Source organism: Gopherus flavomarginatus, chromosome 1 (assembly GCF_025201925.1).
Source record: "Gopherus flavomarginatus isolate rGopFla2 chromosome 1, rGopFla2.mat.asm, whole genome shotgun sequence".
In the NCBI taxonomy this organism is placed as follows: Eukaryota; Metazoa; Chordata; order Testudines; family Testudinidae; genus Gopherus; species Gopherus flavomarginatus.
In genome coordinates, this window is record NC_066617.1 from 314027486 (window position 1) to 314040892 (window position 13407).

Here is a 13407-nt window from a genome sequence, read left to right on the forward strand (position 1 = left end):
AGTCTCGGATGATGACCCGGCACGTGTTCGTTTTAAGAACACTTTCACTGCAAATTTGACAAAACGCAGAAAAGGTACCAATGTGCAATTACTAAGGATAGCTACAGCACACGACCAAAGGTTTAAGAATCTGAATTGCCTTCCAAAATCTGAGAGGGACGAGATGTGGCACATGTTTTCATAATTCTTAAGAGTAACACTCAGATGCGGAAACTATAGAACCCAAACTATATAATAAGAAAATCAACCTTCTGCTGGTGGCATCTGACTCAGATGATGAAAATGGACATGCGTCGGTCTGCTCTGCTTTGGATTGTTATCATGCAGAATCCGTCATCAGGGTGGTTGAAGCATGAAGGGACATATGAATCTTTAATGCATCTGGCACGTAAGTATCTAGCGACACCAGCTACAACCGTGCCATGCAAACACCTGTTCTCACTTTCAGGTGACACTGTGAACAAGAAGCGGGCAGCATTATCTCCTGCAAATTGCAACCAAACTTGTTTGTCTGAGCGATTGGCTGAAGTAGGACCGAGTGGACTTGTAGGCTCTAAAGTTTTACATTGTTTTTATTTTTTTAATGCAGTTAGTTATTTTTCTGTACATAATTGTACATTTATAAGTTCAACTTTCATGATAAAGAGATTGCACTAAAGTACTTAGGTGAATTAAAAATGTTTTTTTTACCATGCAAATATTTGTAATAAATAAATATAAAGTGAGCATTGTACACTTTGTATTCTGTGGTGTAATAGAAATCAATATATTTGAAAATGTGAAAAACATCCAAAAATATTTAAATAAATGGTATTCTATTATTGTTTAGCAGCATGATTAATATTTTTAATCACGCGATTAATCGCAATTAATTTTTTAATCACTCAACAGCCCTAGTGTAAACATGTAAAAAGAATCTCTTTAGCATGCTTAATAATTCTGGTAGCCCAGATACAGACCTTGTGGGTCACTGTCTAATTCTGTATATTCTGATATCACCCTCATCGCTGCAATACAGGGGTCAGCAATCTCTGGCACACGGCTCGCCAGGGTAAGCACCCTGGCTGGCTAGGCAGGTTTGTTTACCTGCCACGTCCGCAGGTTTGGCCAATCGTGGCTCCCACTGGCTGCGGTTCACTGTCTCAGGCCAATGGGGCATCTGAGGGATGTGCTGGTGAGCTGTGGGCCAAAGGTTGCCGATCCCTGCTGTAATATGTGAACTCCTTCCAATAGTGCTTTAAGCAGAGAGAGTAACATCTGTCTCATGTGATTCGTTCTTTTTCATTCTCTGGCAAGGGGGAAAATTATGTATAGTCATTTTGTTTTGGTAGGGTTCTGGTTTTGGTTTTTTTAAATGTGCTTGCTGTATTGTGTGTGTTAGAGAAGGCTAGATTGAAGACATGTTCCTCACACTTGAAGTGGAAGATGGTGAGGTTTGTGGTGGTGTATCAGTTCATTCTTCAGTCTTGGACCAGCCCCCGAGAAACCTCTTGCCCTCCTGCACAGATGAGCTTTTACCTTTATGGTAGAAATTTCCATTGTGCCTGAGGAGGGGAGTTTCCTTAGCTCCTGTGGGAGCCTAACCACAAAAGAACCCTACTGAAGAAAGTATGAGCACCAGCACAGCTTTCTGCTGAAGCCCATTGGAAGAATAGGCCTTCTGAGTTTCTAATTCACAAGAGCTGGTAGTTGTAAGAGGACGCAGGCAGAAGCATGTACATGACTACTCTACTGACACAAGGAAATTGGGAGACTCCCCTATCTTCAACATTTCCAATACATCACTATGCTATCTAGGCACAAAATAAAATATTATTTAGCATTGATTTCATTTTGAAGGATTCTGTTGTTCCTTTTATGCCCTTTTATTTGTTTTCCCCCTCTTTGTAGTTCATTATTTATCATAGTGGTAGTGCCCCAAGACTCCAATCAAAATCAGGGCTGCGTTGTATTGGGTGTTTGTACACACACAGGTGTAATTTTTAACGCCTTTTTAAGAGAGTGTCAGGAAAATGGTTAGATGAGAGCTCCATCTGATCTTCAGTTCTGAAGTTTAGGGGGCAGCCAGGGGAGGGGGACCTGTCATGGACAGTGCTGTGATTTCTGCTCTCAGGTCTTTGAATCTAGGCTCTGTCAACTGAGTTTTGAGTCCCATTGAGTACTGTTACCTTGAATTGTTGTGGAATTAGAAAGGGTTTGTAAGGTAGATAGGTCCTAATTTGTTAAAGGCCTTAAAGGCACAGGCTAGAAGCCATTTAGCTGTACAAATAACACTGCACACATTGTTAAGCTTGGTTATGTGCTATGTTAAGAGTGACCAATGTGTGTTCTGCTTCTGTGATCCAGCTGATATTATTGTTGGCATATCTCATAGAAGACTGTCATGGATGTGCTGCTAGCTAGCCAGAGATGGAAGTGCAGTTTCTGGTATCAATCTGTACAAAGGAGATCCAGAACCCATGGTTTGACCTTTACTATTTCACAAGGTGGCTGAGTAACTGACAGAGATGTACATCCCCAGGAGCCAAGTAGTGCCACAAGAATATGAAGTGACCAAAAAAACTCAGTGTTATAAGACCTGGGAAGACAACTGGGTCACCTCAGGGTAATAAACTTGCCCATTTAATGATAAACTGGATTAAACCCTTTGGACTTGCTCCACCACGCAAACTGATGGCTTGATAGCATGCATATTACTTGTGAGCTAGGTGGAGAAAGAGGAAAACAGGAACTCCATGAACCGTAGGAATGAACAATCAGACTGCTGGCATCTCATGATCTCTTTGGGAAGACCTGTGCTGCTGGCATGACAGCAAAAATAGTAGCTAAGCTGGTCAGTGGGAAGAGATGATGTTAGACTGTCTAGGTATAATAGGGCCCTACCAAATTCACAGTCCACTTTGGTCAATTTCATGGTGATAGGATTTTTAAAATTGTAAATTACATGGTTTCAGCTATTTAAATCTGAAATTTCATGGTGGTGTAATGGGGAGGGGGGAGTTTGCAGTACTGCTACCCTTACTTCTGCGCTGCTGCTGGTGGCGGCACTGCCTTCTGCGCTGGGCAGCTGGAGAGTAGTGGCTGCTGCCAGGGAGCCCAGCTCTGAAGGCAGAGCCACCGCCAGCACAGAAGTAAGGATGGCATGGTATAGTATTGCCACCTTTACTTCTGTGCTGCTTCCTGCACAGCTTGGCCTTCAGTCAGCAGCTGCAACTCTCCGGCCACCCAGCTCTGAAGGCAAAAGCGTAGAAGTCAGGGGGGCATGGTATGGTATTGCCACCCTTACTGCCGTGCTGCTGCTGGCAGGTGCTGCCTTGAAAGCTTGGCGTCTGGCCAATAGCCACCTCTCTCCAGCCGCCCAGCTCTGAAGGCAGTGCAGAAGGGTGACAATACCACAAACCCCCTAAAATAACCTTGCAAACCCCCTGTGACTCCCTTTTGGGTCAGGATCTCCAATCTGAGAAACGCTGGTCTGCCCCATGAAATCTGTATAGTATAGGGTAAAAGCACACAGAAGACCAGATTTCATGGTCCGTGACATGTTTTTCAAGGCTGTGAATTTGGTAGGGCCCTAGGTTTAGGACTTGTCTGCATGGAGAGTTTAGTGCAGAGTAAACTAGGATGTGAATGTAAAGTGTACTAGCCACTCTGCACTAACTAGTTACAGACCCCCTTACTTCCACTCATACTTTATACTGAATATCGTGCACTAGCTACTCTGCACTTGCTGCTCTGGGCTTTTTCCCCCCATAAGGTTTCTGTATGCTTACAGCTCTGTATTCCAAGTTAAGCCCAGAGAAAATTTACAAGAGAGTTTCAGCCTGGAAGGGGTAAATAAGTTAAATTGGTCAGTTGTGTTTGGGTTATTGGACAACAAATCTATTTTTATATTGTAGGTTGCATAACATCTTTTCAGTTGGTCAAATAAGTATCTTCGGTATTTAGCTGTAGAGGGTTGAGAGCCATTAAGCTGTCTTTGTCAATTCCCATGTTAGCATAGAAGCCTTTCGCTTGTTTGATAGTAACAAAGACAAACTTGAAGTGCACTGAAAGGAAATTGTATTAAATATGCTGTGAATAATGAACACCAGCACTGTTGTACCTCACTACATAGAAGATATATCGGTGCTGAGAGAAGTTTAAACTAACATTGATAAAACAGGAAGGCTAGGTTAGCTGGATAACCTAGAAGCAGGAAAAAAAAGCCATATGAAACCATTCCTGGTTATGTTGCTCCTCAGATTATTAGAATCTACTGTCAGCACAATGGTAAGGATGATGGTTGCTTGCTTCTGAAAGTCCTTTGAGTCTTTCTGCGGTGTTCATTGAGTAGATAGATATTGGAGAATAAGCATAGTTTGCAACATAGGAAGTAGATAGAAAGTATGAGTTAGTTGTGATGACTCCACATATTGACACACTCTAATCAAGGTTTTCTAGAAGGGAGGTGTGTGTTTTATTTTTTTTTAAATAAATCTTGAAGAATAATTTTGTGCATTTCCTGCTCATTTAAAAATATGCTAACTCAGTGTGGGTTTTTAATTAAATTTAATTTTTGTATTGAGATGTTACATTCCATATTCTTTATGGAAATATGCTTATGATATACTTATTCCCCTTGACCTGTCTGTCACCTGCAAAGGCACTGAAAATGCTCCTTTTTCAATTTTTTTTTCTCCCTTGGCTTCTGTGACTCTGTCCCTCTTTTGGTTCTTATCCTACTTTTCAAATCATTCCTTTATCATGTCCTTAAGAGGGTACTCCTCGTCCCACCTCCACCTTTCTTTGGGTGTTCCATAGGGCTCTGTCCTTGGTCCTCTTTCCTTCTCCCTCAAATCTTATCTCTGGGTAATCTCATCTGCAAATTCAAATTTAACTACCATCAACTGTGTGGACCTTCACTCCAGATAACTCCTATTATCTTCTGTACAAATTAAAATCTTGGTCCATCTCTCTGACATCTCCTCGTGGATGTCTAGCTGTCAACTTAAGTTTTAATATGGCGAGGCTCCACGCAGAGGGCTCTGTGTGCTGCCCTCGCCTGCAAGCACTGCCCCCCGCCCGCAGCTCTTATTGGCTGAGAATGGGGAATCGCGGCCAATGGGAGCTTTGGGGGTCATACCCACGGGCGAGGGCAGTGCACAGCGGAGCCACCTGCCCCACCCCACTCCCAGGAGCTACTGCCAGACATGCTGGCTGCTTCCGAGAGTGGTGCAGGGCCAGGGCAGGCAGGGAGTCTGCCTTAGCCCTGCTGTGTGCTGCTGCCACCATGGAGCCGTTCGAGGTAAATGGCACTGGGCTGGAGCCCACACCCCAAGCCCCTCCTGCACCCCGCACACCAGCACCCTGCCCTAAGCCCCCTAAACCCCTGCCGCACCCTTCCTGCACCCCAGCCCTAAGCCTCCTCCCGCACTCCGCGCCCCCTCCTGCACCCCTCCCTCCTGTACCCCAACCCGTTGCCCTGAGCTCCTTCCTGCACACTGCACCCCCTCCCACATCCCAACCCCCTGCCCCAGCCCTACATTCATGGTCCTGCTTACAGTTTTCCCACCCAGATGTGTCCCTTGATCCAGAAATTTTGCCCACTCCTGCCCTAATGCCAACCCTGCACTTGCAACCCCCCAAACCCATCCCTTAACCCCTTCCCCATGGGCTGCAACCCCCAGGTTGAGAAACAATTATCTAGATGAATTGAGTACCCCCTGGATGACCTCCGCGTACCCCCAATGGTACACCTACCCCTGGTTGAGAATCACTGTGCTAGCATTCCAAAATAACCTTAAAGTCCTATTTATGGAAAGGTCCTTTGAGATGGGTTATGAAAAAGATTTATACTGGTGCATTTAATTATCTAGTTAACTTTACTTTTTAACACTAAATACTATTTTAAAAGATACTTACTATGAAATGAGATTTCGCTTATATTTTAATAACATGCACATTTTATAATGTTGGTAGTTTTTCTTTACAGGTGATCCTGTGAATTAATGTTCCATCAAAGATGGCAGAACACCCACCACTACTGGATACCGCTCAGATTATAAGTAGTGAAATTCCTCTTCTACCTGCCCCTATTGTTAGTGGGGATGGCGCACAGCAGGTAAAGAAACTTCAGCACCTTTGCTTTCTTTTTTGCCATATATGCAAAAGAAATGTGGTTATGTACCAGCTGAAGAGGTGGGATATTTGAAAAGCTACAAATCCTGAAAAACACCAGAATGCTCATTAGCAAAAGTCTTAAACAATAGTCCCAGCATTCTGATATCTCTTGAGAAATCAGTGTAGATCTAGGCTCACTGTGTTTTTTGTTCACTTTTTAGGCTGTGGAATAGAGAAACTGCAGTCTGAGTACTGCAGGTGCGAGATTCTGATCCTTTTCTTGAGACATTTACATTGCCTATAGAGATTGTAAATATTTCCAAAAACTTTTTGGTATTTAAAATGAGAGCCTGTTAGCAATTATCATAAAGTTTAAGGCCAAAATGGACAACCAGATCATCTAGTTTGATCTCCCGTATATCACAGGTCACAAACACCACCCACCACCCACACACTAAACCCAACAACTGAAATTAGATTGAAGTATTACAGCCCACAAGAGACTAAACTGGTGTGTGCCACAGGTAGAGAATAGGCAGTACCGAGATGCACCAATGTCAGAGTTTCCTGAAATGGCAGGGAATTGATTAAATGAGAGAAACCCAGATCATCCCCACAAATAACCCACATCCCATGCTGCAGAAGAAGGCACAAACCTGAGGTCACTGCTGATCTGACCTAGGTGAAAATTCTTTTCCAACCCCCCATATGATGATCAGTTACACCCTGAGCATGCGAGCAAGAACTAGCTAGCTAAGCCCATGAGAGAGAGAATCCTCAGTGCCACCTCATAGCACTGGCCCGCCCTATCCTGTGTCCCATCTCCAGCCATGGCCATCTCTGATCTTTCAGAGGAAGGAGACAAAAAGCAAAAAAAACCAAGAATACATTGATGGGTGAGGAGTGTGTAGAAATCCCTTCCTGATCCTTGCAATTGACCTGTTGAAGCCCTGAAGCTTGAGATTTGAGGGACATAAGACATACATGAGAAGAGACCCCCAGAGCTGCCAAGTCCTGCCCCCATGATCACATGCAACCCCGTCATATAATCCCAGTAATAAATTCATCTCTCTCTCAAAACTAATTAAGTTATTTGCCCCCCACAACTCCTATTGGGAGGCTGTTCCAGAATCTCACTCTGAAGGTTTCTAACCTTCTTCTAATTTCCAGCCTGAATTTGGTCACAAGCAATTTATACCCATTTTGTTCTTGTGCCAGCATTGTCCTTTAGCTTAAATAGCTTTTAACCCTCTGTGGTTCCCTTTTCAGCCTTCTTTTCATTATGCTAAAACAAGCCAAGCTCTTCCAGTCCCCTCTCATAGCGCAGGCCCTCCATTCCCTGAATCATCCTTGTAGCTCTTCTCTGCACCTGTTCCAGTTTGAATTCATCTGTCTAGAACATGGGCAACCAAAATCGTATGCCATATTCAAAATTAGTTCTTACCAGTGCCTTGTATAATGACACATGTCTGTGTCTGTATTGAAAATGCCACGCCTGATCCATCCTAGGATCGCATTTGCCTTTTTTGCAGTTGCATCACATTGGTGACTCAGTCATCTTGTGATTGACCAGCACATTCAGGTCACTTTTCTTATCTGTCACAACTGATGAGCCCACCTCTTTTTGTAGAAATTCTTATTAAAGCTTAAATGCATAACCTTGCACTTTGTACTATTGTTGAATTTCATCCCATTTCTGTGCACAGAGGGTGGCTGCAGTCTTCCTCACTGCAACCATTTCTGTTGCCATCTTCCTGGCTTTATATTAGTCCAGCCCACACCTACTGAACTAAGCTTCATCTTCCAGTCAAGGGTTGCTTCTTCAGCCCAGTCCCTGAATGCAGGACCAGCGCTACCATTTAGGCAACCTAGGCAATGGCCTGGGGTGCTATTTTGCCGGGGGGGAAGCGGCACACGGGTCTGGTGGACCTACCGCAGTCATGCTGACGGATGGTCCGTTGCTGGAAAGGCTCTGGTGGAGCTGCCGCAGTCATTTCGGCGGACGATGTGCTGGTCTAAAGGCTCTGGTGGACCTACCACAGTCATGCCTGCGGCAGGTCCACCGGAGCCTTTAGACCAAGGGACCGCCCGCCGGCATCACTGCGGCAGCTCCACCGGAGCCTTTCCAGCAGCGGACCATCCGCCGGCATGACTGCGGTAGGTCCACTGGACCCGCGAGTGGCGGCGAAATGGCCATTCGCCTAGGATGTCAGAAACCCTGGTGCCGCTCCTGCCTGAATGTGTGGCATTTTCATATTAATTGGTCCTTTCTCGGCTTCCTTATTCCTTTCAGAAGTGATATATGGTAAACATCCCATCACACTGGCACAGTCTATACCCCAGTAAACCCATGTTGCATTACATCTCATTTTCTGTTTACTTCCATAAATTTAATTATTCTTTCCTTTGCAATTTGTTCTAAAATCCTGCATACTATTGACATCAGACTAACAGAGCTGTAATTGCCCACAAGCATAGGTAGGACATTAGCTATTCTTCAGTCATGCAGTAGTACCCCAAGTAGATTTATTCAAAATCTTTGCTACTGGACTAGCAATCTCATGTGCCAGTTTTTTCAGTATTTTGAGGTGGAAATTGTCTGGTCCCTCTGATTTGAGTGCATTAAACTCTTCAAGTTTTTCTTCCACCTCTGTTGTGGTCATAGCTATTTCTATACACTCATTTCTATCAGCCATCCTGCCTTCGTACCCATATTCCATATTATTCTCCTTATTGAAAACAGAGACATCGTATTAATTTAGTTTTTTGGCTTACTTAGATTATCATTAAGCTTCTCCCTATCCACACTGCACACAGACCTCATCCTTCTTCATTCTATTTTTGTGTAACTAAAAAACCTCTGACTACTTATATTAATTTCCTTTGCAAGAACTAATTCAGACTGGCTGTTAGCAGTTCTCACTTTATTCATACAATTTCTAACCTCCAAGATATAGCTTTCTCCACTGATCAATCTCTTTTTCCATTCACTATAGGCTTTCTACTTACTCCTAATAACCTTTTTGAGATAATTATTCATCCAGATAGCTCTGGAGTCTTTCCCTACAAGTTTTTCCCCCTTGCTTGGGATGCAAATTAAAGATAATTTGTGTATAGTTGATTTAAAAGAAATTCCAAGCCTCCTCTACATTGAAGCCCGTGAACCCTTTAGTCCAGGTGACTTCTTTAATTCCCTTAGTCTCCCAAAATCTGCCGGTTTTGAAATAAAAAAAAAAACATCCTTGATTACCCAGTTTTGATTATCCTTCCATTTAATTTAAACTGAATCATCTTGTGATCAGTCAATCCAAGGTTATTTCCTATGACCAGCTGTTCTATGATGTCCTACTACTTACTAAACCTAAATCTAAAATTGCATCCCTTCTTGTTGGTTCAGTGATGATTTGATGAAGGAAACTGACTTCTGCCACATCCAGGAGTAAGTGGGCCCTACCATTATTAGTAGTACTTGTTCTCCAGTCTATATCCGGGAAGTTAAAGTCTCACATTATGGCACAATTCCTGATAGTATTTATCTCAGAATTCACAGATCCACTGCTCCCAAAGAAACAGTACACACATTTACCAGTTTCACCTCAGGATCACTCAAATAGCATCATTTAGATTTGTTTATATTGAAAAACAAGTAAAAGTTTGTTTAATGAACAGAGATTTGAGAAGAAGCAAGTAGAGTTAATTGAAACAAATGATTACATATAAAATAAAAGTTAACATGCTTTTTGGAACCTAAATGTAACAAGCCATTTCTTCTGTCTCACAAAGGATAGTCCATCCAAAAGTGTGTCTCCCATTGTTTAAAAAGCCTGATTGTCTGTGATCCTCTGTTCATAAGACAAGCCAGCTGGCTGCTTGTCCCTTAGCTGATACTTGGGTGTAGTCTGCGCCCCCAGATACCATTCTAACCATTCACTGTCCTCACTTGTAAACAGGGTAACCCCTACTGTTTGTTTTTTTCCTGTGTAGAATCTCCCCTGGTGACTTTGCAATTACTGGATTAGCATTTTGTTCAGGCTGTCAATAGGCATTCACTGTGAAGTATGCAATGCTCAATTTACATGTAGCCAGGCAGGTAGATAAGCATCTGCCACCTGAAAGAAACTTGCGTATTGCTTTCTGGTGAGCAGCCCCCAGCTCACAGACCATAAGAGCATAATTTTCAGTATTTATACATAACTCCTTACATATCCATCCATCCATCCATCCATCCATCATGCAACAATTATGATGACACAGGCTTTCAGAAGAGACCTTACATGACACTCTTTGACAAACTACAGAGATCAGACCGAGGGAATCCCTGAGACCCTCTGCACCCCAGTGCCCTCTCTGTGGATCCCAAGAAGTCCCTGGGTCACATCAAGTAATGTTTCAAAAAATCTGGTACCAATAGATGCCAATTTTGTTGCTTCAGAAAAGTACCATTATAAAGCCTTTTAATGGTTCCTCAAAACTAATAACATAATATACTTCTTATCAAACCAGCAGAAAATGTGCACTATATGGAGCAATATTATGCCACAAGGGAGCGGGCATCCATGACCTATTGACAGTAGATCTTTGCTACAATAGACACTTCATAATCATTTTTTTCTTCATCCTACATATGTTTGTTTTTGCTTTAATGAAAAACAAGATCCCTATACATGTCCAAAACAGGGCCATTTGGGGAATGCTTGTGAATGCTACTTCTAGCCCTGGGAGAGAGAGCATGCCAAGGAGACAAAGGGATGCTGTCATATATTCCAAGAGTAACAAGGGAAATGGGAGCGGAAAGACATTTTAGAAGAGAAGCCTGGTTGCTTGCTTTAAGAGGAAATGGAGTGAGCTAGCCAAACTAAGACCCAGTATGATGTCAAATTGGGATGAGAGCTGAATGAGGCTTAAATGAAGAGGAGGCAGAACTGTTAAGTGTTATGTGGTGGGTGTATCGACAGAAGAGAATGGGGGAAGAAAATATGATATTCCAGTTTGCTGTGTCTGAGAATCTTTTTCCTGGTATTAAATATATTTCCGAATTTTTACATACATTGTTTAAAAAAGATGGCAATTATTATATAACACAGGTAGAAATTATTCTGAAAATTTAAAACAGAACTTTTATTTAATAAAAATACAGTTTTAACTACTTTTAACCAAAAGCAGAAGTAAGCCATCCCTGCCTAAACTAAACAGCAACCCATTAAGCAAAAACTTGAATAAAAGTTGTGGACATATTAAAGCTTACCTACTCACATTTCTCTCTAGACATTCAATACTTCTGCTTAACTACTTTCCTCTTTTCATACTCTTTCTTCACATATTTCTCTTTTCTTCCCATTTCTATTCTTACTTTACCTTTAGATACCCATGTAAGTAACTTCTCTCTCTATCCCCTCCAAAAAACGAGGCTAATCAATCTGCCCTTTCATACAGCTTGTTTAGTAATGACCTCCAGGGTTTGAAGGAATTTGTATTTTTGAATGTCCTTTGGGGGAAGTTTTAGTAAAAAGAAATGTATTCTGTTATCTTTTTACTAAGAAAGAAAAGAATTTGAACCAAGAACCACACTAGAGATTAAATTATGCTTCTTGTTAGTTTTTTTAGGAGTAAAAAGTTTGTAGTTTATGCAGTATCTATTCTTAGGGAGCAGTCATGCATACAAACTGGATATAACCCTCAGAGAACAGTTAACAGATTTATTTAAAATGATTCTACAAAATGTTAGCTAGTTTTTCAGTTAATAACATTTAAGGACAGCTAATACCACTTTTTTCATTACCATGTTCCAAGTTATATTACAGATCTGGCTACAATTTAGCATCTCACAAAAATTAGCAAAACTTTTATTTATCAATTGATTTGACTTTGTTTTTCTTTTGTGTGTGACCCTTAAATGACCCTTAAATAATTTGGAAATATATTTATTCAGTGTCAAGAACCCTTTACTGGAAACATTTATTACTTTTCTTGTTGTAATTTAGAAACCAGCATTAACTAAGTACTTTTATGTTTGGAGCTTACAAAAGCCAGCACGTTCAGAATTGTAGCTACAACTCTATCATTAGCTCATCCAATTCAGACCGCATGGTACAAGATTGATTATGAAAAAACTGATATTTTACTTGGCCTGAGTTAGTCTGATAGTAGATATTTGTGATGCTGTTTATAAACATTCATCTGCAGCCTTTTTGAACACAACAACCAAAAGGTAAACATTTATTTCCCATGTTAAACTGCAAAAAATAATAAACTAGGGTTTAGATTTTTGAAAATGTAATTTCTGTGAGGAGCTCTGAAAATTAGGCAGTAGTTGATTACATTGTTGCCGGTATGTGCACTCTGATCACCTATTCTTTCTCTATTATCTATTACCACGCGGTGAGACATAACAGGATTTTTGTCATGCATAAGATGCTGCAGTCATCACAGTCAGCCAGTCCATTCTTCAGCTAGCCCCTCCTGCCTCGATTGTTCTGTGGGATAGTCACACTTTCCCAAGAGGGATAGGAGCAGAGGTGGAAAAGTAAATTAATGGACTTACCGGTACACATGGCAGCCAGGGTCCTGGACAAGGTGGGTGGGTGGCAAATGGGCCCCTGGAAGGGGCAGGGCTGGGGCCAGACTCCCCAGCCAGTTCTTCAGTGCTGCCCGGCCTGCACTGTCCAGGGCTCTGGCGGCAATTTAAAGGGCCTGGGGCTTTGGCCGCTGATGCAGTAGCAGCAGCAGTGGCTGGAAGCCCCAGGCCCTTTAAATTGCTGCCGGAGCCCCGGGGTAGTGGCAGCGGCCAGGAGCCCTGGGGCTGTGGTACCGATTTAAAGGGACTGGGGCTCTGGCTGCTGTCGGGAGCCCTGTACCCTTTTAAATTGCCGTGCCCTGGGACAGCTGCCCCTTTTGCGCCCTCCTTCTCCCCGTCCCCATCAGTGGCCCTGCCGGTACAGTCGGCTGTGTACCTGCTTTCTTACCAGAACGCCATACCTTACCATACCGGCTTACTTTCAGCTCTGGATATGAGACCCCAAAAGATGTAGTCTTACCATAAATAGACGTTGGGTAGGCTCAGGGCCGGTTCTAGCTTTTTTGCTTCCCCAAGTGGGGGTGGGGGGAAGGGGAGATAAAACTGCAATCGGCGGCACTTTGGTGGCAGCTCTACTGCGCCACTTCATTCTTCGGCAGCAATTCAGCGGCCGGTCCTTCCCTCCAAGAGGGACTGGGGGACCTGCCGCTGAATTGCCGCCGAAGACCCAGACATGCCGCGCCAAGCACCTGCTTTCTGCGCTGGTGCCTGGAGCCAGCCCTGGGTAGGCTGCC

The 13407-nt window shown here is 42.9% G+C and overlaps 1 protein-coding gene across 3 annotated transcripts in view; it reads left to right on the forward strand.

The window, feature by feature from the left end:
• Nucleotides 1–13407, forward strand: part of FNDC3A (fibronectin type III domain containing 3A) — a 200295-nt gene that overhangs the window by 14406 nt on the left and 172482 nt on the right. For 2 of the 3 annotated variants that reach the window (XM_050947435.1, XM_050947442.1), the window contains exon 2: nt 5972–6100. The exons of the other annotated variant lie outside the window; for it this stretch is intronic. In XM_050947435.1, coding sequence (XP_050803392.1) covers nt 6002–6100 — 99 coding nt within the window. In that variant the 5' untranslated portion in view covers nt 5972–6001. The remainder of the gene's footprint in view (nt 1–5971; nt 6101–13407) is intronic. 3 annotated transcript variants of the gene reach the window in all.